This window comes from Haliotis cracherodii, unplaced genomic scaffold, assembly GCF_022045235.1.
Source record: "Haliotis cracherodii isolate W230 unplaced genomic scaffold, xgHalCrac1.p SCAF_1, whole genome shotgun sequence".
In the NCBI taxonomy this organism is placed as follows: Eukaryota; Metazoa; Mollusca; class Gastropoda; order Lepetellida; family Haliotidae; genus Haliotis; species Haliotis cracherodii.
The window spans coordinates 3,428,759-3,455,772 of NW_027266264.1; the positions used below are offsets into that span (position 1 = coordinate 3,428,759).

Sequence of the window (27,014 nt, forward strand, 5' to 3'; positions counted from 1 at the left end):
ATGAAGAGTTTCAAGATGGCGTGTGCTGTGTGTTGTTGTTGTGGCGATCGAGTCCGATTTGACGATAAAAAATACGGTAATGCATTTCTGTCATTTTGTAAACCTGCATAGCAACAGTGATACTAATATTAGTGGCACATACATTAAATACTGTTTATATTTATAACAATAATGATAATAATAATACAACAATAATAATAACAGTAACAACAAAACGGTTAAGCTTGATGAATGAATATATTCCCATTCATTTTGGTATTTGCGTGTCATCCAATCCGAATGTGGTGTACTGTGTGAAATACCCTACATGTCAATCAAAGCATGTCGAAATGTCTTGCATACTTCTGCTTAAAACAGAGATATCTGTATTCATTCTTCCGATGTCAAACAGTTCATTTTTTAAGCCTCATATAAGTGGTGACATGCGTATCAATACTGTGTAAGTAATATAGGGTCACGTGTCCTTTCATGGGTCAGTGACTAACGTCCTGGGTTATCCCAAGCACACGTGACTGAACTGAAGGATTGTCACGCTTCACAAGAATGTTGGTGTAAATAATTCTAGCAGTAGATAATTTATGTCGTTGACCCTGTAATAGGAACTGGCATCATCCAAAGACGGCGACAACAGACGGAGCGGATGGAATGCCCTAAACACAGTCAGTTTGACATACCGTACACATACTGTCATAATTATACGGACCCATCGATGAGGCCCTTGTCACATGACCCCTCTCAATGAGGCCGTATTGCGACATACTTTTGAATACCGGTATTATTCCTGGGAACAAGCGAGAGAGCAGGAGGTTGTTTGTCCGTTGCTATGGACGTAAACATTATTGAATGAACCACTGCAAATCGGTCAATAGTGACGGCAGCTGTCAGTGTACCGCAAGTCGTTTACCACGCAGGCCGAGGGAGAAGCGTGTAGTCTGTGACCTCGACACTGTGTGCATCCGACCATCTTATAAAGCATATTTATACATTTGCACTTGTTATTAGTGATCTGGTATACCAGATGCAACAGTATTACAGCACTATAACTTACTAGTTTAACAAAGCTAAACACGACTAACAAACACACATTGGTTCTAATCCTGCACCTCATTTTGTTAAAGAGCTGTATCCGCGCTTGTGGTACTGGGTTCGAATCTCAGGTTCTCCCTGATTATTTACCCCACCAGTGCCGGCGGGTTTCACCAAAGTCGTAACCATCTGTGACCTGGATCACGTCCGTCCACCTCCCTCAGTTTACCTGAAACACCTAAATATAACTGGGGTAGTGTTCAAAGCGGCGTGAAACACAATTTACCCTCTCACAGCCACTTCAAAGAGTCGACACGCCTTTGATTTCTACACACCATTGAGTGTGTGAGTGAGTATGTTGGTCAGCAATATTACTCGGGGACAGTCTAGTGTGGGGTATAATGAAACACAATCTGACACATCACATCATGTCAGCAACATTCACTTTTTTGTCTCTACGACAAACTGAGATTTCCTTTTTACACAATACGTTTCTATAAGGATGAAAATGCTTTCTTGGACATTTTCGAGAAGAATCAGATGGAATGTTTCATCTGGAATGGTGTTCAGTTTATTAAATTATAGATACGATTGCTTAAAAATCTGTTACAGCCGAAAACATTTATTGAATATTTTATCAGCAAGGATCGAAATTGTTTGATAAGATTTAGGCAAGTGTTAAAAGATTGTATAGAGCTTGAAGGAAGAAAAATGGCCACGGAGAGACCAGCGAGAATATGCTAAAATATACAGAAAACGATCCATCCATTTCTATTGCTTTGTCCCCTATTTGTTACCTATTAGGTAAATAATTACAAGATCGTACATTGAGGAAAAAAATATGTAATTGAATAGAGCAGCAAGTGTGCACAATATGTCCAAAATAATTTGAAGTCAAATGCCAGTTTGTTTTTGTTGCTTTGCCTCAATACAACACATTAGAACAACTCGTTGTGGTAGAGATACCACTGTACACTACCAGCCCACTCAACACAGTACCTCAGATATAAGCAGGGTTACGATTAAAATTACATCACTGAAATTTATTAAAGCGGCCTTTGACACAACTCACTCACTAATGTGTCTATGGTATGATTTCCAAGCTCTATATTCAGTGTAAATCTGTTCAGGTAATGTTAGGTTTAGGATAAATGATTTTCTCCCTGGAGTGAGTGAGTGAGTGAGTGAGACAAATACATCAGAAAGACAAAACTCAGTCACGTAGAATGATAATCAAATAGTGATGATACCAGGTGCACGCGAAGAGGTCCGTCACAAACACATGCAAAGAGAAGTCAACTGTTCATCTAAAAACACGGGAACATTTGGTACAAGTGAAAACAGGGAACTGCTTCATGACATCATGTCCACCACATGTCTGCCGTAAAACGTTTTGAGAGCTTTACTGAAGCTTTGAATGTCGTAACCCTGATCAAACAGTTTTGTTTTAGCAAGAATCATATTTGTAGTTAGTTAAAACTAAAATGCAGCTTGGTGTGTATACCTAAAACTTTTGATCGTTGAACAGTTTCACTGGAGTTCCTATTAGAAAAATACGACATGTTGACAATTGGCCATACTGAGCGGCAAGAGTTAAGAAGCGAGTTGGAACGACACTCAAGCAAGTATGAGGCTGAGGCAGGCGAGGAGGATGTGCTTGCGGCGTTCAGTTTGCTGCGGAAGGGGGTGTGTCGGCCAGACTTCCCTGGACAGTACACGACACAATACTACACCGTCATGGACGTTCTGCAGAACCTGATGACCTTGTCCAAGTAAGTATACAGCTTCCATAAACTACTTAAATCCCTCTCAATAAAGCACAGAATACACTTCCCTGTAATTTGTTGTTGTTGTTTGTTGATTAACGCCGCACTCTGCAATATCTTCCCTGTAATGATATGAGAAGACATTCATGTTGTAATAGGCTTGTCGTAATAGGCGACTAGTTGGATCTCGTGGTCAGGGTCGGTTGGTCAAGTGTGGCGTAAAATACCATTCACTCACTCACTGTCTGATCAATACTTACCCTAGTCAGGCACAACTGCGGACAGCAAGTACAACCACCGCTTCCCTGCAGTATTACCGTGGGACGTGGATGTTCTCGCTCACCTGGGATACCATGGTCCTAAGTCAGGCCTATGTTTTCAGAATTTTGAAGGATTCCGGGAAAATAACTTCTTTGTCCCGCATCCACGACTTCTGCTTCGACTTCCTCCACGACCTGATCCAGCAGGGTCCGGGAACGACACACATGCAGCTGTGGAAGAAAATGCTTAGCGACAGTGACTTCGGTTTCAAAGTCTACTACCATGTAAGTCTTCATTTTGTTCACCTACCTGAAATGTACGATTGAAGTATTTTTTTCAGAACCATACCGGCGCGCGAGGGTTCCGAAAAAGTGGTAGACGTCTAAGATCTGTATCACATCGGGCTTTCCTCCCACATGAAGCTGACCCGCTGTAATATAACTGAACTATTGTTAAAAAACATATCACTCACTCACTCGCTCACCCACAGCTGACACGTCGTTATAGAACTGAATTGTTAACTAAAACCAATAAAACCTTTCAATATTCAAAAGAAATCTCTGCAAAAAGTAGTCAATTTTACGATTCCGACCATTTCATGAGCATGCATATTATAGTGATGATACCAGGTGTTCGGGAAAAGGTGAGCGTATATGCCCCTCTGATGGCACCCGTCACTAACACGTGCAAGTCAATTATTCAGTCACAGGATCATGTAGTACAAGTCGAAATAGGGAACTACATCCGACATCATTCTTGTTACTTGTGCGTCACATTAGGAAACTGTCCTCCACATGTCCATCATAATACTTTTGGCCTTGAATGTTGAAACCTTCATCAAACAACTTCTGAGCAACGGTCGTATACACCCTTTGAAATCTTGGAAGAAAACGAATGCGCGAATGTACCTCAAAAGTTGTCAGATGTAGACAAAGACTGGAGCTGCAGGTATATTGCTCGAGATTAAGGGAAAGTTGACTATTGGAAAGTTGAAGTCATCCCTCTTGTCATGCAGGGGAGGTAGGGTAGCCAAGTGGTTAAAGCGTTCGCTCGTCACGCCGGAGGCCCGGGTTCGATTCCCCACATTATAACAATGTGTGAAGCCCATTTCTGGTGTCCCCCGCTTTGATATTGCTGGAATATTGCTAAAAACGGCGTAAATCCATATACTCACTCACTCACTCTTGTCTTGTCTTGTGAAAAGTGTTTTGTCACTCTGAATCTTTATGCAAAGATCTAAATAGGAAACAGAAGGAAGGGAATTTAATGGTTATTGAACGATATCAGATCCTGAAGCTTAAGTTAAACTTAAAGTTAAACCAAAATCACCCACTCACTCTCCAACGGCTGACACGCGGTGATACAACTGAACTACTGGATGTACCATCGTAAGCAAGCATTTTAGTGTCTTCAACAAAATACATCTCGACAATTCAGCAAGTATGAACCAAAATGTTTAAAGCGCCACACGAAAGAAATACTGCTTACATTAATGATTTAAAGCAGCGTATAGGCAGTGTGTCAACAGGGCATCTTTTCAAGCATTTTAGGAAAAAGACCAAGAGACGTGTGTATAATTTCAACAATTACCAGGGAGATTTTTTTATTACGCTAATAAACAACAACAATTGGAAGAGATAAACTATTCTTTCTCAAAATTGTTTAGCCCAGTCTGTATCTGGTTCAGCCGATCGCCAAGAAACCAGATTAACATGAGGCGAGGCTTCGGTCTTTCTCCCCTCCCTTGTGTTTACAGTTTCAACCAAAACCTCGTCTGACATTCCATTTCAAATGATGGCTTCATTTGCAATAAAACTAGTCAACCTCCTTTCGTATTTATGTTCCATAGATATTCCAGCATTTGCGAGCTTTTTATTTGAGGTATTACTTTCGAAGTAAAACCTCATAACATGTTTTACTTCATAGCAGGGTTTCCTGTGTTTTGATGAACCCGTCTTACTATGGCAAACATCCGCAATAGATTTATGATACTTCAGAGCCTCACGGGATCCAAGCTGAAGAAACACATCCTGTTCCTGAAGAGGGAATACAGAAATCAGGAACAGGGGACAGACTGGGACGGCTTTAAGACCACTTTCGATGCTTGTATGGAACAACTCATTGACAAACAGAATCTGAGGTAAACCATCTTTTCAGTTACGATACGTTAAACCATGGTAACATCAACTACTCTTTATGCAGGAGGAGACAATCTTACACGCCTGTGGTTCGGAGAAGCGTCCCATGTGGGCCGTGAGATGATAATATACTGAACCGCAAATGAAACGTCCCCATGGATAGATATAAACAAACACTGTAGACATACTTTGAGACATATTAAAAAGATGAAACTTGGCAAAACTGATCATCAAGGTTGAAATTAAAGTGTCAAATGTTCTGAAAGTGAAACACAACACCAGTCTCTGAGAAAAAGTCAGTATCTCGAGTGTCCGCCATGTTCATTGATGACTGCCGTGCAACATCGATACATGGAATGGATGAGGCAGTTGATGAAGCCCATAGGCACTTGAGCCCACTCTCTGAGGAACGCCTGACGCAGTTCAGCTGCAGTTGTCGGCCTTGGTCGGACGTCATTCAGCCGTCTTTGAATCTCGTCCCACAGGTGCTCAATTGGATTTAAATCGGGACTGAGGGCAGGACACTGCATGGTTCTGATGCCATTGTGCTTGAGGAGATCTCTTGTTGCTCTCGCAGTGTGGGCGCGGGCGTTATCATGCTGAAACTCGTGTTTGCGGCGACGTGCCAAATGAAGTATGGCGTGTGGTCTCAAGACTTGATCGCTGTGACACCATTGCCTCTCCCTTGACTGATGTTCTGGAAGACCACAGGGCCGACCGATTCCACCCCACACCATGATGCTCGAACCACCCCACGAGTCTCTCTCAACAACACAAGCATCCGAATAGCGTTCCCCACGGCGTCGCCAGACTCTCTTTCTGCCGTCTGCTGTCTGAGAAGAGGACTTTTCCCCACTGATAGTGGCGCCAATGCTGGAGCTGTGTTGCCCACTGAAGACGGTCCCGCCGATGACGTGGTGTCAGAATGGGTCCTCGATGTTGCATGTGACAGTGGAGGTGTCTGCTCGTCAATCGTCGAAGCACGGTGTCTCCCTGGTGTGTCCCCATGGTCTGTCGAGCAGTTTCCTCAGCAGTAACAAAACGATCTTGAAGATGCTGTCGCAGAATCTGATGATCCTGACGTCGGGTTGTGACACTTGGTCATTCACTACGTGGTCGGTCATCTGTAGTGCTGGTGGTCTGGTACCGTTGCTGGAGCCTGTATATGGTCCTTACATGGACTTGAAATGCATTGGTTAGTTGCCGGGCAGTTTGTCCAGCTTGCAATCGTCCAAGGGCTTGGTTTCGCTGATTTCTTTTCAATCTTGATATGTGGTAGCAATACAATAACGAATGAATGTTATCCGATCTTGGTGGATTTTTTAGGGCATGAAATTGGGGAACGCATGTGCATTTCAATTTGCACGGAATTCACGTGCATCGGGTTACCATGGCCGTTGCCGTGATGCGTTTGGGCGATCAGTTTTATTGTCATCTGATTTGTTTTGTTGTTGTTTATCATCAAATTTAATTTATTCCGGACAAGGTAATGTTAAATTGAGGAACTCTGACAAAATTTACCCAGATATTTAAATGACAACTTTTTATGCAATGCTACATGGGGTGACGTTTCTTTTGCGGTTCAGTATATAATTGAGACATGATGTCGTACTGTCCTCTGAGATAAGAATACGTCCTCACTGATGGTCGTTTCGTTCATTGAATATATTTATGGGGAGTGTTTCCTCGGGCTAGTGGATAGAGCGTTTGCCCGGATAGTAGATGGTAGGTTGTTCGATCCCCAGGCCGCTTCCACGGTCTAGTGGGTAAAGTGTCTGCCCAGAGATTGAAAGGTAGGTGATTGCATCCCCTGGCCGCCTGTTGTCTAGCAGATAGAGCGTCTGTCGATGGTGCGAAGGTCGGTGGTTCGATCCCACGAGGAATCGGCTTAGAATGAGCATGCTTTGTGTTTGAGTGGGGTATCCATGTTAAACTGCGACATGATATCTCAGTGGGCTAGCACTGTATAACCGACCAGAAGCACACACACACGTCACATCACCTCACCCCACCTCACCTGGGACGCCACGAAAGTCACCTCACCTCATATATTTGTGGACGTGTTAATCCAGTATGGTATGTCCTGGTATCTTATCGACAGTCGTGATTTATATTTTGTGTTTGAATCTTGCAGCTCTGTTATTTATTTGTATGTTGAGGTTGTGCAAACATCCTAGGTTAGATCAAACGCCTCTTTGAACAGTCGGCGTGTCTGTTTAAGTATAAATGTTCACACACATGATGGCCTAACTATGTGTCACTTCAGCGACAGAGCGTTCGCGGAGGCCCAGGCTGAGTTCATAGAGCTGTACCTCCACGCCCATCTCGGGTTTATCTCCCGGGAGAAGGAAGTCAGGGAGTTCCATGATCATCTGGCATTGCTCATCTGTAACAACTACAACTACAGGAACGTATATGTGGTGACTATCGTCTTCCAAAACACAATAAGGTCCAATCTATTCCGACAACTCAAGCAGTCCAGCTACTGAGGCTGAATCTATTCAACATTCAAGTAGTACAGACTCTTAGCCCGAATATTCCGATATGTCAAACAGAATAGACACTCAGGCTTAAGAGGTGACCAAATTGACCAGGTGGTCAGGCTCGGTTAATTGCATGTCGTAGAATCCCGACGGCGTGCATCTCTATGCTCAGAATATCTATTACTGGGTTGTCTGGTCCGGACTCCTTTTCTTACAGGCCGTCGTCATATGGCTGAAACATTGCTGAGTGCAGCGTCTAACAACACAATATCATTTTTCCGAGTAGGCTGCAAGGTGTTACGACACCTAAATACGTGTTTGTGTCTCTGTGGCTGAACCATGGCAGGCCAAACCAAGTACACAACCCCTCATTATTCATTAAAAAGAGGATATAAAGGTGAAGTCGAACTATAACGTCTTGTAGTTGAATCTGTTGATATGGAGCGATGTTATTAAGACCTAGTTGATACACCCGTGGCCCCAACATGTTGATATTAATGTTTGGTCTTCAAATATAAATAAAATGTACACAATGTACACCGTATGTAGATGAATGTGACTGCAGGTCGTATTAGTGTGCATGTATTTTACTGAAGGGTTTGAAGGACCCCGGACACCTTACACACCTCTTGAAACAGATTGAGGACATCATTTGTCAAACGAATCTGACAACTGAAGACTGTGACGCCGTCGTTAAGAGGCTGCACGATGTTGTGAAGATGTTGCTGACAGTTATAAAGTAAGTGACAACTGTAGAACTTAGATCACTGACACGAATCTGTATTTAACCCTGTCTGTGTCATTGAACCTTGATGGCATGGAACAGTGCCTTGATTGCTTGTCATTGTAACTTAAAGCTGTAAATCAGTGCTCTGATTGCTTGTCATTGCACCTGATGGCGTGGGTCAGTGCTCTGATTGCTTGTCATTGCACCTGATTGCGTGGATCAGTGCTCTGATTGTTTGTCATTGTACTTTGATGACATGGATCTGTGGTCTGATTGATTGCTATTGTAGCTGATGGCGTGGAACAATGGTTTGATTGCTTGTCATTGCATCTGATGACGTGGATCAGCGCTCTGATTGCTTGTCATTGCACCTTAAAGGCGTGAATCTGTGCTCTAATTGCTTGTCAGTCTTCCATCACATTCCTTTTTCCTACGGAAACCTCTTTTGAAATCCTTTTAAGCCTTTTCGCGCAACAAAACGTGCATATGAAGATATCGATAGCCTACATATCGATTCATGTAAAAATGGCTGCCGATCGATCACCCATGTGAACATTTGAAGAAAGTTTTATTCATAACAGCATGTTGTTTACGAGGACAATTTTTGGTGATCAATATTCATTGCCATCTCCGTCAACCACCACCGTAAGGATTTGAAAGTACATCAGAAAACATTCCTCCCTCGAAAGTAAGCGAAACCAATGTCCTAAAATCACTGAAGTCACAGCACACGCACTTGAACATAACAACTTATCAAACTTGATGAAATTTATTTCGGAACAAGCGCTGTGAAGCAAATCCAACATCAACCACTGTTTCAGGGCCACAACTGTCACATTTCTTTCAAACGCTGGCGTTGAGTCCGTGAAATTGAAATTAACAGGTCAAATCAGATTCCTCGTGTCAAAATAGCCGCCTCGTCTGCAGCCTAAATAGGGGCTGTTCAGTCATACTCCAGTTTCATTGGTAATCACGTTGTACCAGTAAGTCAACAGGTTAATGTAGAAGCACATCATAGATCGGTGTTGTCGGGTTTGTGTAACCTAAATTGTCAGAGGCATGGAAACTGTCAACATCAACATTGCAGCCATATTGACAATAGGGACGAGTGACCACGATGTAGGTCAAGTTCTGCTACATACCAGATTGGGTTGGAAAGGCATGTTTTTGGAATTTGTATTATTTACTCAGGCTAATTGCAAACTAATAAGATTCACATTTTAAATATTCAGCAGAATGTTAATTAATAAGGTTTGTTGGAGAAATACATTCGTTTAGCATTTTGTAAAACCTGTTAAGCCTCCAAAGGGAGATGGCATATTCGATGACTGTTCAACGGTTGTGATTTCAAGTGTCACTTTGATTTAAACGATCGAAGTCAGTGAGTGAGTGTGAATAGCAATATTTCACGGTTGGGATACCAGAAATAGGCTTCACACAATTTACACAATTAGGAATCGAACCAGCGACGAGCGAACGCTTTAACCACTAGCCTAACCCACCACATCAAACAATTTGATATGATTCCACTGTAGGGATGGCCATATTTACCACAAGGTGTACGGGGACATCCTGGATTTCGTGGCTGTTATCTGTGACACCAAGGCAGGAAGTCCAATCCACTCCATTGTAGAAGCAGTGGGGAGTTTCTACTACAACATCAATTCCTTACAGGTAGTCAGAAGGATTTGGCGTAAAATCAATAACTAAACCTCCAAAATGCTGTGAACTGTGGTTTGCCTATTATGATAATGTTATGCATATAGCTGTGGAATAGCACACTTCCACTTTGTTTCACTGATAAGTTGCAGCATTCACCCTAGACATGGTCATTGTCAGCTTGTTGTGGGAGGTAACAAAGCCTATAACACGCATCCAATATGCAGGACACGGCACAAGCGTAACCCATGACTGATGACGTCATATAATTACCAAATATGTAGCACCAGATTACTGGATTTTGACAAAATGTGTTTGCATGTCACATGTTTTGTGATCTGCCTTTTCTAGGGCAACTCTGAGATGTTCACTGTGATGACGACGAAGCTGATCGACTTTCTGACCAACCTGGATGACCACACCCTGATGAGGGTCCATTATGTGGATTATGCCATCCATCCAGTCCTTAGCAAAGCCATGGACAAGACACTGTAAGTTATGACACTATCGTCGACCAATCCATGCCATGGGCGAGACATTGTAAGCCATGACACTTTCTTCGACCAATCCATGCCATGGTCAATACACTGTAAGCCGTGACACTTTCTTCGACCAATTAATGCCATAGGTGAAACACTGTAAGCCGTGACACTTTCTCCTACCAATCCATGCCATGGGTGAAACACTGTAAGCCGTGACACAATCAAGACACTGTAACCTATACTCAATCATTCATACCACTTATCCCTCCTATGGGCGTAATACTGAAAACCTCGATCAATCATACCACTTATCCCACCTATGGGCGTGATACTGAAAACGTCGATCAATCATACCACTTATCCCTCCTATGGACGTGATACTGAAAACCTCGATCAATCATACAGCCGCTATCCATGGCATGGGCGAAACACTGTGAACTATCTTCGATCAATCATACCACCCTTGCTTATTTGGGGCCTGAACATATACTGATAAATCTTGGCCAAAGTGTGGGTATTTGCTGTTTCCATTAGAACCACCCCTAATCGCCAACCCTCCCCACCCCCACCACCCCTGCTAAACTGGATATTCACAAAGATTAAGTGTATATAGATATGAAAAATCAATAACTTCTATGAGATCATTTCATGAATACCTTGTATCATCACTATTTGATGGCAATTCACAAAAATATGCATATGATGCAGTCGAGGTCATAAAATGAAATCCTTATTTTCCCAATGTTTTCGCTTTATTTACGAATCCGTAGATAGGTTTTACGACCCGTGAAGATCCGGGGTAGAATAGGTCTGCAGCAACCCATGCTTGCCGTAAGAGGCGACTAACGGGATCGGGTGGTCAGGCTCGCTGACTTGGTTGATGCATGTCATCGTATCCCAATTGCGTGGATCGATGCTCATGATGTCAGTTACTGGATTGTCATGTCCAGACTCGAATATTTTCAGACCGCCGCCATATAGCTGGAGTAGTGTTTAGTGTGGCGTTAAACAACAAACAAACAAGATAGGTTTTACATACACAGTCTAATTGAAATTCAAACAATTATTTTCTGTTTTCATATGGAATTTGTGGTTCATATCAACCCGGGATATACACAGAGATGCCCTCATCAACTGTTGTATATTCAAATAGATGCATGAATCAACTATTGTGAACAGGGTACTATCCCCTTGTTGGACGTAGGTCCGTCCATGAATATCATCCGCATTTGCAATGTTCGGATGTTTAAGGTTTGAATCGATGAAACCTAATGGCTGTTGGCATAAAAATCTTTCAGGCCTCCAGCACATTGCCGGTTAACTATAGACCTGATCAAGGCGTGTATACGAATATATCAACCAAGAACAATCGAAGCAGCTAAGATGATGATGTATGAATCGCAAAACAGGATGCAATGGAAGGTAAGATGTTTTAGAAGTCATCATCTCTCAGTGATTGATTTCAATTGTACAAACTTTTACAGAAAAATCATGTTGGAGGTTTTTCTCCAGGTCGAATGATAATTACGTGCCATACGCCATGTCGGCCTTGCTGTTGATATTCTGTACAGGACAGTCATTATCCAGATATCCAGCCTTGAACCGATTCCTCCCTGTCCTTCAGACAGCCGACTTGTCCGATCCCGGATGGGAGAAGAGAGGTATCCTTCATGCAAATTCCCTTCCCGACGAAGACATAACGTATTGCATAAAGTAATTCTTAAAGTAGTTTGTGTTTTACCAACTTAGCTACTTCCGTGTATTTTAGGATCACTTGAAGGATGCGTGTGACCTGTTTGACCTCCTGACACAAGTCCAAGTGATTGGGGATGATAAGCAGACAAGGGAGTATTGCAGTAACTTCAGCAATCTCACGGCCCATTTCGGGTATTTGTTGGAGTGAGTACATAATCAGCAGTTCAAAATAATATACGAACATCAGGCCATTGAACATATGAAATCCTGTAAACCTCAGAGACGCTATATCGTTCCCACTTTGTGTATACTGTGTGTCTGCATTAAGATTTCATTATTGAAAGAATTAATATATCATATATTTCGTCTGTGAGTGGTCACGAGTACCCAACTTGTCTAATGGTGGGTGAGTTGGTTTGTGTTAAATGTACAGGGCAACTTGGACTACATAAAGGTTCCCTTTTGTAAGCTGATGTGCAGTGTTGTATCTCTTTGACATGCCAGAATTCTATGATCGATAGCTCGTATCCCAGATTCACCCTGATTATTAGTTTTGGTTTGTGAGCTCTTTATCTGTGCCCGTGGGTTTCACAAAAGTGACAAAAGATCTATATTGCGTCAGGTTTTCCTCCTACTTTGAGCTGACATGCTGTCACATAATCGGAAAACCTCTCACTCACTCCGTCGCTAAGTGTCACTAGTATGTTTGTCATGTGAAATATGGCTTTAAATCCTACTGTCCAGTGGCAAAGAAATTATGGATTCAGTGTATTTGATAGGGGAATATGTGTAACATTTCTGTGAGAAGTATCCGTCATCTGTAAGACCGGTGGAGCCGTTATTGTGTATGCATGTGCCAAACAATGACAACCTAGACCGTCACTCATGCTTTCAAATCACTTGTGTACATGGCCAAGACTCAAATGTTTACAGGCCGTTGTGTTGCAGCTGACATATTGATGACTAGGGTATGAAACCAACTCACTCACCCTGTTTACATTGGTGCCCTGGCTTACTTCCCAGCGACCTTCACGGCCATCTCTGTGGGCTGAGGTGCCGAAGAATTGTTTTGTTGCATTAGTTAGTTGTCCAATACACTATGAAATAGATGGCATCGGATCTGTTTCAGACGGGAGGAGGTTCTGCCTAAAATGATTGAAAAAATTGTGGATTTTTCATTGACACTACTTGAGAAGAGGGAGCCGAAATTATTCAAAGCAGCACGGGACGCAGCACACCGAATCGGATTTAAAGGGAGGGTAGGTAAATGAAATACAGGTATTATATCAATATAACTGGAATTGGCATTTATAAATATATCTCCTATGCAATAGCTGAGGCAGGGGCGTCCTGTTGTCTCGGGCAGCTGGGAAGGTGCGCCCTTGCGTGCTCTCTCTACACGTTGTGTTCGTCTTTAATAAGAAGACATTACAGGGGCAGGTCAAACTTTCTAAGCCTAACAAACAAACAAACAATTCTGGAAGTGTCAACATAATCTCCCTGCTTTTCAGTACACATCTCATAACAATAGTGAAGAAAATGTTTTCTGAAGCCACCCTGAAAACCCATTCACGGCAGCTGTGGGGTCATCGTTGTGGTAATAGCGCTTTCCACGAAGGTGTTATTCCAGTTTGAGGAAGCTCTTTGAACCCACATTGACGCATAGCAGCCTTTGCAAGTTGAGATGTGTGAGAAAAGGCATTGTCATGAAAAAGTAGAACTCCAGCTTTCAGCATTCCTCCTCGCTCTTTTGACTTTCTAAGTAATCCTCAAGTTCAGCAACAGTAATAAATCCATCTGAAAGTATAAGTTTTTCTATCTCCTTGATTGAATCTTTCCTCGGGTCATCATCCAGGCTTGTTCTCCCAGCCTTACATATATCTGCCTAATGTTTAACAGTGGAATAGCTAGGGCAATTTTCCTTATACACTCGTGACATACGGTCATGCATTTCTTGGGGAGTACTTTTCTCTTAAGTTAAACAACTTGATGACTGCTCGGTACTCGTTCTAGTCCATTACTGTGTCCCTATTATGTTCAACTGGCTGTCACTAATATACAAACGGACCAAATAAACTTGCAATGCACAACTCAAACACAGTACTCTTATGGCCCATAGTCGAAAGTTAGTCAGGCTCATAACATTTTGACTAGCCGTCGTACAGGAATGTTAAAACGGGTTTCCTTTGGCTAGGTGTGATGAAACTTCTTTGTATTGTATGAAGGTAGAGCTTTAGAATGGTATATGCTATCTTCATCTGATGACGTCTAATAAAGCAGCTCAAATACTCATATTGTAAACCATAGGACACAGTTCTGGCCCAAACCTTTAAACTAAGTGGCGGCGGGGTAGCCTAGTGGTAAGAGCGTTCGCTCGCCACACCGAATGCCCGGGTTCGATTCTCCACAAGGTTCTCCACATGGTTGTAATGTGACCCATGCAAAACGCCCATTCCCTTGTGATGTTGCTGGAATATTGCTAAAAGTGGCGTAAAACTCTCTGATAAGTTAACTATCATGTAATGCAGACACACCAGCATCGATACACCCTGTCTCCCTAGATTATCAAGATGATATGCCAGTAGACTTTTATAATTGCTTCGTTTCTTTATGGGATGTCTTTTTGAAGATGCCTTCCTTTTCCCACCAGAATCACTGTTGTCTTACATTGATTCTCCGCCTGTTTCAATTATGAATAACCCTACTACATGTTCATGGTCCCCAGAGCTACGAATTAACGGGTTGCACTGTGTATGTCAAACGTGTGTTGATCCATGTCTTGCAATGTTACCTATATTTGGGTTGCGTTTGTTTCCAGTATCACAAAGGCGTAATCATATCGACCCTGGCACGCGTACTCCCACTGCTTGAAGACCCCAGGTTCGACTGGACTGATGAAGATGCCTGCAAAACCGTGGAAGTCCTTGCTGGTGTCGGGATGCGCACTTTGTGAGTTGTGTTTAACCTGTGGACGGTTGCACAAAGTGATCGTAGTGCCAAGATGATCGTAACGCCTATGATTTATCATTGGTTTACGATCCATTTAGAAATAAGTTCACTCTGCAAGTATGACACAAAGACACAGATACATAAGTGATACTTCGTTTCTGATATGTCACACCCAGTCAGGAATCAGGCACAGAGAAATGTTTGATAGGCATTTCTTAGAAGTTGACAGATGACAAAGTAGACACAATTTATGGATAACAAGAGCCATTACAGTAAAATGAAGAAGTTGTTATCCATAAATCGAGTATACATTGTCAGGCACAGAGAGTAATGTCTGGCATGTACTTTAGGTATTCCACACAGTAGCATGTACCGTGGGGTTTCCGAAGAAATGGAGTTCCACTGTACAGACAATGGCATTATCACGTGAAACGAAACACGCATTAATCTCCATTTATGTGTAATTAATCTTCAACCATGGTCAGATATTTTTCACTTCTTATAGTGGAGCCCTGTGTGAGGTCAGGGTAAGAACAGGTCCCCAGCAACATATATGGATAGGGTAGGCAAACTCTGTGACTTGGTTGATTGCATGTCATCGTACCCCGACGCGTGGGACGTTGCCTATGATATCATTTACTGGTTTGGCTGGTCCAGATACACATGACACAGCTGTAACGTTGCTAAGTGCAGCGAAAAGCAACACACAAATAAAATAATACAATAGATGGAGTAAAACCAGTGTGGTTGTCTTCATTACTGAGTAAAGCTTTTATTTTAGAACATCCAAGACGCCATACGAGAAAGAGTTCAATATCCTGACCAAGTTCTTCCGAGCAGTGTTGAAAGATGGTTTGGTTGGCGAAGATCCTAAAAAGAAAGTTTCAATGCGCTATCATCTTTTCCATGAGCAGGGATCAACGTTCATCCAGCTTGTACGTTCCATATAACAGTAACTCGTTAAGATGTTCCTCTTTATCCAATAATAAATGCTGCTGTGCGAAATGGTGAAGATGTATGGATTAGCTGTTGGTTCGAGATATGAGTGTGAAGCTCAACTGCCGTAATTCATGTACATGTATACATGTAGGCTTTTCATTTAAATGGTTCATCTAATATGATAGGACTCAAAGTCTTATTAAATCTGGCTCATAATATACTAGAAAGAATATTTAAGGGAGCCCCAAAATTTATTCAGAAATGACATGTAAAGAAATGACATTTTGGCATTAAGTCTTCGTAGTAAAGTCAATATCTGGTCCATACCCCTTGGGCAATGATGAAGGCACGGCATCATCTGGGCACACTGGAAATCAATCTGTGGATTGTTTCCCATGGTATCCTTCCTCATTCTTCTTGAAAGGCCTGCTCAAGCTGGTGCAAATTCTGGGAACATTGAGTTCCATTGCAAACCCTTCGGCCCAGAACATCTCAATGGTGTTCAATCATCGACACGTCTGGAGATTGAGCTGACCAGTGCAACCTTGTTTCTTTAAACAGTCGACATACGTACCAACTCGAAGAACCATGTGATTGATACGTTTATTGGCACATGCATATAACCAGGATGTGTCATCGTGGAGGGCATGCCATATACATGTATGTGTAATCTGCCAAGTTTGAGCGAGTTTGATATCCGCGTTCAGTAAATGTGTCTTGTGCAGCAAAGTGGGACCTTTCATTCTTACAACTGAAATGGCAGGGGTTCCCTTAGATATTGTTCTTCCTAGAGCAGATCATAATGAAGAGAGTCATCTTCTTTCTGTAGCTTATTGAAACGTTTCAGTGCAATTACATACCACCAAGTAGTCATTCGATGTTTTTTGTTATTCTATTACCTATTCTTCAGTTTGTTTCTGTGTAAAAGAACCCAAACAATTACATTGTGATGACGTACCATTGAGTGCAAAGTTGTAATAACCTACGTCAACTTTTATAATGACAATCAATGATGCTGAAAGCCTGAAAAATTTTGTTTACTCATTCCTGAGGACAAGTCTTACATGTTCTGTCATTTCGCTAGTTGGACAACCCTGGGAAAATACAGAGAGCTTTGTCTGTGGTGAGATGTGTGATCAGTTTGACCTCTCACCAGAACCCCAAGATCGCAGAAAAGGCAATGTGGCAGGTCCACACTCTAGTGGGCGCAGGGGCCAAGGTCATGGCACAATTCTTTCAACAAATCTTAACAGCCTTCATTAACACAGAACATTATTTCTTAATTGGTAGGTGAAACTATGTTAAAGATTGTTATAATTTGCATGTGGGAAGCCACATGGTTAAACACATATGCTACAGATACAGTTTTGGTGATTCAGGATTGACATGTCAATACACAAGGCCAGTTCCAAGTTAGGTCATACATTTAAGCTTTTCGTGGCAGTATGTGAGTTTTTTTAGAAGAAATTCATACATGTGTAGCTTTTTCTGCACCTTTAATTTGTCTTTAAATGTGACTTTCAGGCATCATCTGGTTAAAACGTTTTCTTCTTTAATATATGCTGATGGACTTTTCAAAGAGAGTAAGGATAGGTTATATGGATGAACAAGTTTTTTGTTGATTCATATGTCTTATCCTTACTTAGTACTCCTACTTCCAAATGTTTTTCAAAGAAGTCTTTCAAAGGGAGCTTTCTTTTTCTAGTTCCCCTCTGCACACTCTATTGCCACAATCAAGACCTTCTGGAGTCACAGTTTGAAGCCGTGTTCACGTTGATTGACTGCAACTGTCGACACAACATATTACAGTGGTTGGTCAAAATAGCCAAGAAACAGCCATTTGTAAGTATTATACACCATCCAAGCAAAGCATTTGGATGATTATTAAATTACCCAAATTGATCTAATGTAACAATTAAATATTGCTTTTTAATGAAAATCAAAGCACAGCTTTGGACCTCCAGTCTGATCAACTTTCCCTTTATGTCATGCAAAACTTTGGAAAGGTTCAATGGTAGACACGTGATGGACATTTCCAAGTTTGACACATCAGGGAAAACATTTATGTCCGTGGCTATACCTGTAGGCGAACACTTGATGTTGTCAATGCGTGTGTTTGTTTTCCATCGATGGAGCAGGATATGCCCAAACACCTGGTGTCATGACTGATAGTGATTCATAAACACATGCTTGTGACAAAGTCGTACAATGGACTATTTCTACCTAGAGATTTCTTATGGTTATGGAAGGGGTTGTGTCGCTTTCATTTATATATCGAGTCAACGTAGCCTATATCTAACTGACAACAACATGTAAAAAAGAACAAGAAACTGGTGTACCTTTTACTCCATGGGGATTTACCCTTTACAGCTGTTCACGGAGAAGCACTTAGCAAGACTGATTGATGAGATGTTGCAAGACCATGACAGAGAGCAGGTTTTGTATTTGGACATCATGGATGGTCTGTCTTCCGCGGTGCCAGGCAAATTCATTCCCCACATGAAAAGACTGATCAACATGGAACCAAGCAGCGAGTTTGCAGGCAACTACACACGACTCCAGGTCTTAACGAATGTGGCCGTCAACAGCAAAGATGAGGTACTTTCTTATTCATTCTAGGCAGACTGTTATTTAGCACAGACCCATTTGAAGCAACTGCATACATACTTGCAGTACCCAGGGTGTTAAAATTAAAGTGACCAATGGATGCTATTCTGAACAGCCAATTGCGGCGCCTTAGACGACAGGCCATCAGGGCCTCGTGGGATCAAAACGCATTAGTTCAAATCATAACAGCTAAACCTTCAACTGAATACATCAGGAACATCTCTATATGCCACATGTGTACATCCGTTATACCGCACCTACTGACTGACGTTATTACTGGAGTGGTGCGCGATAACAATATTTATTATATGGTAGAAAGTGTAATCCTATAAAGTTTGTAGCAAGATCTGATAGATATACAAATTAGGTCACCTGGCGGGTACAATTTTTAAGCTAATAATCTCTATTCATACACTGTAGTGTACAAACCTTTCTTTGTAATATCAGGCCGAGTGTGAGAGAGTGATGGCATTTCTAGAGAAGAAGATCCGAGGCCCCGAAGAAGAAGACATGACAGTTAGTTATCTTATAAAGATGAGTGATGTAGGCGATATACATCGACATGTCCTGGAGAGCCGTAAGCCTGCCCTAGAGGACCTGAGGGAGAGATCTACTGTTGCGACAACAAAGGGTCACTGCACCCATATAATTAATGTTTTGGATGGAAAAGTGTGAGTGCCATGCCAACTTTCAAATGTCAAGTACCCCATACAACGGCAAAATTACCCTGGAACATTTCAAGCTATTATCTTTTTGCGATTCATTTTCATGACATTCTATATCTTCAAGCTGATCTTCCTTATATATACCTTCTCTTATGTGCTGACCTGGCCTTGAAAGTTCCAGGGTAGAAAAATCCCCACTGTATCATGCTCTAGCACTGATTCATCATGTGCACGTTCTGTTTTGGAAAGCATAGCAAATAATTATTATAGAGACGGAATTTTACCATGGACTCGCCCTTTGGCAGAGATTTCTTATGATTATTGAATGGGTTTTGACACTGTTATTTATTGAAACTATAACAGTATATCCAAATTGCCTTTTCCAAATATTATCGCTGAGAATATCCAGTCGCCCACTTTCACATGTTATCTATTGCACTTTTAATTATGGTAGATGATATAATTGCTGTCGTAGAAAATTCAGATCCTAGTACTGTGACAGATTATCAAATTCCCTCAGTCAAAACCTGGCACTTGAGATCATGGAGGTGAAGGATGATGTGGAAAAACTGGACGTACGAGTGACGAAGACTGAGGAGGGTCTGGTGCAGGTCAACCAGGAACTTGGGCAACAGAAGGGGACACTGGACGAGGTCAAACATAATGTAAAAGAACAGGTGGAGAAGATGGGTCAACTGGAGGAGACGGTGGATGACACCAAGGCTAAAGTGGAGGAACTCGACGAAAAGGTCTGTCATGTTGGTTGTACCATGTCAAGCCATCATTTATCCTCATGTGGGGGAAACGAATAATAATATTTAGGGTTGCAAGGATCAACTGTTGGTTAAAAAAATTATCCTTGAAGAGCTTAAGACGTACCAGTGAACCTCTCAATGTGTTAGATTGACTACAGAAAAGCTTATAACCTGTACCTCACAAATCGATTCTGAAATCACTGGAATGTATTGAAGGTTATCATCCTGGATCTCCTCAGCACAGACCCGCCACTCCTTAACATGGATGACCTTGAACTTATTGCCAAAGTAGTCCACACAGATTGTCATTGTTAAGTCCTTTTCTGATGATATTGGCATGTCCTTTAGGTTCGAGAAATCCAACATTCTTCATCTGAAACGTGGCAAGATATAAGAGCGAGGATCAGTCATTTACTTGGGGGAGGAGTTATTGACCATCTCTTGTAAGGTCAGGCCAAAGCATGTTTAGGGAGGAAGAAATGCAGAAAATAAAAAAATGTCCACATCTAAGCCAAACATCTGGAGTTTAGAGCTGAACGCTAACAATAAAGTTAAAGCCATAAAAACCTGGGCCTTCGATGTGACGAGCGAACGCTTTCACCACTAGGCTACCCGACCACCCTGTATTTAGCAATTATAATGGGAGGGCGTGGTTTAATTAACGTGGAGGGTCTTCATGACAGAATTGTATTGTGCACTTTTGCACACATATATTTATCTGATGATGCTCTTGTTAAGCATGTAAAGATTCATAATGAAAACAAGGGATTCCAGAGTTTTCTGAAACGATCCGTGGATGTGGGACATAATCTCAATGTCAATGTTGATTTTGTTGATGGTTCTGTACAGAAATGAGTGTCAACCAAGCTAAGTGCCACATCAGATCAGTCAGTTATCCAGGAGAGGCTATTTGAACGACCATTGCATCGAGTTTACGTGCAGTATGTTGGGAAGTACAGCAACCCGGCAGAATATTTCACTTGGATGACATCACCTGGCCCAGAAAGTGAAACAGAACGCTTCCCACTTACTTCCCACTTGAAACTGTCATGTGTGATTTTGCGTTTTGTCTAGTCCAAAGGACGATATCATTAGAAAAGAACATGCCAATGAGAATCTGTTCTTTTAGTGTGGATCCTCCATTGGCAACAAGTTCAAGGTCATCCATACAAGGGAGGTGAGAAAGGGGTGTATGGGATCTGGGCAAAAGAGATCAAAGGTGGTAACCTTCCTCTTTACTAAGCCAAAAGCTTAAAGGGTTTAATGACAAACAGAAAAGCAAAGGACTTAAAGAATCGCCCTGAAATATTGGTTCATTATTATTATTATCTAAATGAGGACATGACCCCTGATTACGTTTCTTTGTATGTCAGCACCATACCCGTGCTCATAGGTTTCACCAACGTCTAATAACTGTCTTCTTTCCGCCCACATAAAGCTGCCTTTGATGTTACTGAAATACTGTTCAAGGCAGCGTTAAGACCCACCTCACAACTTATGTCATTCGCTTATAACCAAACAACCAATATGAACTGTGACTGATTTATGCCTACCATTTTAAAAACAAATGGGGTATTATCACATAACGACTTTTATTGATTACGTCGTTAACATTAAGGTGTGTATATTGTGAATGTTGTAACTGATTTTCTTATGTAACAGATTCACGAAGCTGTTCATTTGTAACTTTTATCACATACCCCTTCTCCAACCATATCTAGACATTGAGTCATGCTCCCTTCTGGTCAAGAGACGTGACCAGACTTCTCAATCCTGAAAGCTTTCTGGACTGGACACATCTATCAAGTCGTCTTGGCTACACCAATGATGACATCAGGAGCTGGGCTCAGATGCACGACCCATGTATGGCCATGCTGAACGAATGGTACGCCACTCGCAAGACGAGGGAAGCCACAGATGCTGTGCTGACAGCACTGCAAGAGATAGACAGAATGGATGCTGCTGTGATCGTGGAGAATGCAATGAAGATGACAGGTATGTGGTCTGTTGAAATTGTTTGAGGCTAATCTGCTTTATCTTTTATAAGATGAAAGTGATGTAGTTGTTAGATACTTACCACCCTTATGATGGTATGGTGCTGACTTCCAAGATTCATCAGCACTACAATTACGAACACACGATAACAGGATACAAGTACGTCTTAGAGATGCAACTCTGCACAGCAAATAGTGGCACATGTAGCCCTAGAGGAACAAGTATCTGTTCAAAAAGCAGTTAACATTGACCTCCCCTATTAAGATTTGTCATTTATGATGATAATTATTACCTGATAAAAATGACCTTCATTTGATAACTGTTTTGCATTCTTTGCCATTATGAAAATATTAACTTCTCTCCAGAAGCTGTAGTTAAAGACGAAGAGTTTGAGTACCCGGAGCCTCCAGAGGTGTTCATCAGCTACCAGTGGGGAATCCAGAACGAGGTGAAGCTTCTGAAGCAGCACCTGGAGAAGGCAGGCTTCACGTGCTGGATGGACATTGGTCAGATGGGAGGTGGAGACAAGTTGTTCGAGAAGATTGACCGGGGAATCAGGGCAGCCAAGATCATCATCTGTTGTGTCACTGATAAATACACAAAGTCTCCCAATGGCATTAGAGAGGCAAGGATGTGGTTGCACAAGTCGAAAATAAGATAACACATAATCATTTTCTGCGACACCATTCATCTTTGTATAATCGCAGTGGCAGATTTAAGTATATGGGCATGGAAAGTGATGTCAGTTTTGACTTCTTATGTTTCTCGTCATACAAAGACACATCCCAACGTGTTTCAAATATTTCTATTTAAAGCATAATGTCAACGATAACACAAAAATTACTTATATAAGTACAACTTCCTACCAATCAGAAATGATAAACACGTTCTGTATCGTGATATTTCCTCACTATATGCAATGGCACAGCTTTTTGATATCGACGTGCCCTGTTGAATTGTTATTGATTACCAACATTGTGAACCATGATTGAACTTTTGTTTGACTGTCTCATTTGCGAATATATGTTATCAATTTGGATTCAGGTGAACCTCTCGGTAAGCCTGGGTAAGCCCATCATCCCTCTGTTGATGGAGAAACTGTCATGGCCTCCACCAGGCTCAATGGGGCCAATCTTCAGTGAGTATCTGTTCATCCGATTCTTCACCCGGCCTGGGGAGGAGACTGGTGACGTCAGGTACTGGTCAGCAGCCAAGTTCCAGGAACTCCTGATGCAGGTCAACTACAACAACGTCAAGCGGGATGAAAAGAAGGTGGGAAAAGGTAAGTGTGTTCTGCTTTGGTGTCGATTGTGGTATGGTGCAGGGTGACAGGGTGAACTGTATGTGTTGAATGTTTAATGCTGCTGCAGGGTGAATGTTATGAACAGGCCATCTGTTGAGTAAAAGTAATCCTTCCCGCCAAAACAATAGGTTAACATGTTAATATTATTGGGGTTTTGTTTTTGGGACGTTTGATTCAGAAATGTGGAAGAATAACACAAAGGAATGAAATTGATATATATCGCTCAAAAGAAGGGGAACAACATCCGTGTTTTTCATATGACTAAAGTTCATGTCTTGTGGGTATCACAACACACAGCCTTCCAACTGTGGCTGTTCTTTAACCTGTTTGCAGTAGTATCCGGATCACATGAATGGATTAAAATGAAAACAGTGGTCATGACTTGAGAGTTTTACAGGTATGCAACTGGAAAGATATTACATGGGAAGTGAATGTTTATTGAGTCCAAGTTTACCTTCCTGTACATAGAATACAAGAACTGGTGGTGTCCTGTGGCTGAAGTCATCAAGATAGAAAAGAAGGACGTGAAGGCGATGACGACCTCCAGTCAGCAGAAGCAGCGGGAGGTGGAGGTAGGTTAACTGCACCAGAAACATGTTGACATAAAAAATGTACTTATAATTAAAGTGGCAATTAATGTAGCACATTTACCTCCGACGTGTGAACATTTGAAAACAAATATATTTTTCTCTTCAGCGGGGAGCAGCCTCTCCTGATATATTCATCTCCTACCAGTGGGGAAAACAGAAGCAGATTCAACTCATGTACAAGCGCCTTACTGAGATGGGCTTCACCGTCTGGATGGACATCTACCAAATGGGAGGTGGGGACTCCCTCTATGACAAAATTGACAAGGGCATGCGAGGGGCAAAGGTCGTCCTCTCATGTGTCACTTCGAAGTATTCCCTGTCAGCCAACTGCAGGAGGGAAGTCAGTCTCGCAGATGCCCTCAAGAAACCAATAGTGCCTCTGTTGCTGGAGAAGATGACATGGCCGCCATCTGGTCCGATGAGCATGGTCTTCATTCAACTTTTGTACATAAACTTTACAAAGGATAAATCCGTCCAGGATCGTTGGAGTGGAAAGAAGTTCGATGAATTATTAATTAAATTGAATCAATACGTGCCTGATATTATACTTTTCGGTAAGGAGGACGAAGAGACAGAAGTGAACGCTTCTCCAAATCCAGAAGAATCTCCAGCAGTCGGCGACTCACTGGACACAACACCTCAGTCACAAGACAACACCACGACCGTTGCTGAACAGATGCCTGATGTCTCTGATTGAACCTCCTTGACAACCACCGCCATAACAGCATAAACCTCTGCAGAACCCCAAACATACTCAAACTCCTCAAGGACATTAAACAATTGCTCAAGGGAGACAGGAGCCCCACCAGTTGTTTTCATGTATAATTTTGTAGTATATTTTGAAGTTGTTCATACCCGACCTGTGATGTTTTTATTCTTGTGATATGTCTATCCATTGTTTGTTGTCCTCATTCAGTGGCGAGTGAAGTCAGACACGACCGACGATGTCCTACATCCCTCATCGGCTCCCGTTAGCTCTCATTCAAGTTGTGACCAGGAAGTCAGTCTCTCTTGTGATACGAGGGACGTTCAATAAGTTTTGCAACTTGGGCATTTGTGTTTACACAAACAATGTCAACTTGTGACAGGTGTGACATTATTCAAAACATCAGGTTGACACGTGTCATAACAAGTTCCAGACACAACAATAACTTTGATTTGATGGTTCATTCACCTAAGACTGGTCACAATCATGGATTACCTCAAACATGAACAACGCGCTGTAATACAGTTCCTTACTAAGGTGGGATGCAAAGCAAAAGAAATCCATGATCGCATGTGTAAAGTGATGGGTAAGGAAGGACGCTCCTGAATATTCCACTGTTTGCCGTCGGTCTCTACAGTTGAAAAGGGGTTGGGAGTTCATAGACGATGACCCAAGGTCAGGCAGGCCTTCAGATGCCACCCAACCGGAAACCATTGCTGCTATAGAAAGAAGAATTTTGTCTGACCGACGAGTGAAAGTATCGGAACTTTCTAGGGAATTCCAAATATCAGTTGGAACTGTTGTAACCATTATCCATCAGCATCTTGGTATGTCCAAGGTATCTGCAACATGGGTACCTAGAAACCTCAGAGCTGAATATCGCCATCAGAGAACTGAAAGTTGTCGAGATCTCCTGGATCTCTATACTGCTGATGAAGCCGGATTTTTCTCGACTAGTGACAAGTGATGAAACATGGATCTACCACTGGGACCCAGAAACTAAATTATGTACACTATACGACAACTTAAATCTCAGATATTACTGTTTTTCTTGTCGTAAGAGGCGACTAACGATGTCGGGCTGTCAGGCTGACTGATTTGATTGATGCCTGTCATCGTATCCCATTTGCGTTAATCGATTCTCATGACATCAATCACTGTTTTGTCTGACCGTCATTACGGTTTAATTTTGCGGAGTCCGGCGGTAAACAAGAAAAATGCATTTTTCCACTCACTCACTTACTGCAAGAATGAGAAATCCTCGCGTGTTGCATAATATCAATGATTCATGTTGGGAGGCTATATGAATGAGGCAATAACGTTTTTTTAGTTTTTGTTTATGAAATGGAAATGACTATACCCCTGTTACTGCTGAGAACTACTTTTATAAGACACCGGCGACAAATAAAGACGTGTGAATCCATGTCATCTTGTCCTTCGTTATCGGTTCTAGGGGCGGCGGGGTGGCCTAGTGATTTATAGCCTTCGCTTATCATGCCGAAGGCCCGGGTTCGATTCCCCACATGGGTACTATGTGTTGAGCCCATTTCTGGCGTCCCCCGTCGTGATATTGCCGGAATGTTGCAGAAATCGCCGTAAAACCATACTCACTCTGTTAACAGTTCTGGAACCCATTCTTTGTTGTTTCAGAAATTACTGTGAATGGTTTCTTCCAAAGAAATTTGAAAAGGCAATGCCAAAGAAATAAATAGTATATATTTCAGCATTTCACTGTCATCATTACAAAGTATAAAAATAATGCATATTTATAGTTGCCACATAAGAACTGTGAACCAGATGTGTGTGTCGATATCTCACTGGCTGAGAAAGTTGAAAAACGCCTTTTTTGTGATATGGTTTTAAGAATTCAACTCATGAAAGGTAATATTATGAGATTTTTTTCTTGTGGTTAAAGATTAAATATATTTTGGACAACGTGTCTGATGTTTTTACAATTTTTAATAATTTGCTTATAATTGGCTTCGAGATCATCTTTCCAGGGCAAGGGAGTTAACTGCCTTATAAGATCCAGTTTCCACGTGGGACGGAAATACGATTTTTATTTGCAATCTCAGAATGAAAATATTTAGAAACATGATGTTTAATATAAAATGCAATATCCCAGTCTGGTGAGATATGTTTATTTTGGTGTGATTACTTGATTTTAGTACAGCAAGAATAGGGAAAACCTTAATTTCACCGTTCAACATGTCGAACATGTAGTATTCGCAAAGCGATTGAATATCGTGTGCTGTGCATTTATTCGGG

General features: G+C 41.8%; 1 protein-coding gene across 1 annotated transcript; it reads left to right on the top strand.

Moving 5' to 3' along the window:
* LOC139471518 (uncharacterized) lies at nucleotides 1–25,032 on the top strand. The gene is made up of 23 exons (XM_071253898.1): nucleotides 1–76; nucleotides 2,555–2,798; nucleotides 3,175–3,337; nucleotides 5,051–5,193; nucleotides 7,458–7,611; nucleotides 8,271–8,413; nucleotides 9,937–10,075; nucleotides 10,412–10,551; nucleotides 11,841–11,964; nucleotides 12,311–12,441; nucleotides 13,367–13,496; nucleotides 15,056–15,186; nucleotides 15,968–16,121; nucleotides 17,210–17,411; nucleotides 17,831–17,967; nucleotides 18,496–18,723; nucleotides 19,180–19,403; nucleotides 19,918–20,146; nucleotides 21,874–22,147; nucleotides 22,513–22,772; nucleotides 23,192–23,429; nucleotides 23,919–24,022; nucleotides 24,147–25,032. The coding sequence occupies exons 1-23, from the start codon at nucleotides 1–3 to the stop codon at nucleotides 24,735–24,737; spliced, it is 4,359 nt and encodes a 1,452-aa protein (XP_071109999.1). The 3' UTR covers nucleotides 24,738–25,032.
* Nucleotides 25,033–27,014: the final 1,982 nt, after the last annotated feature.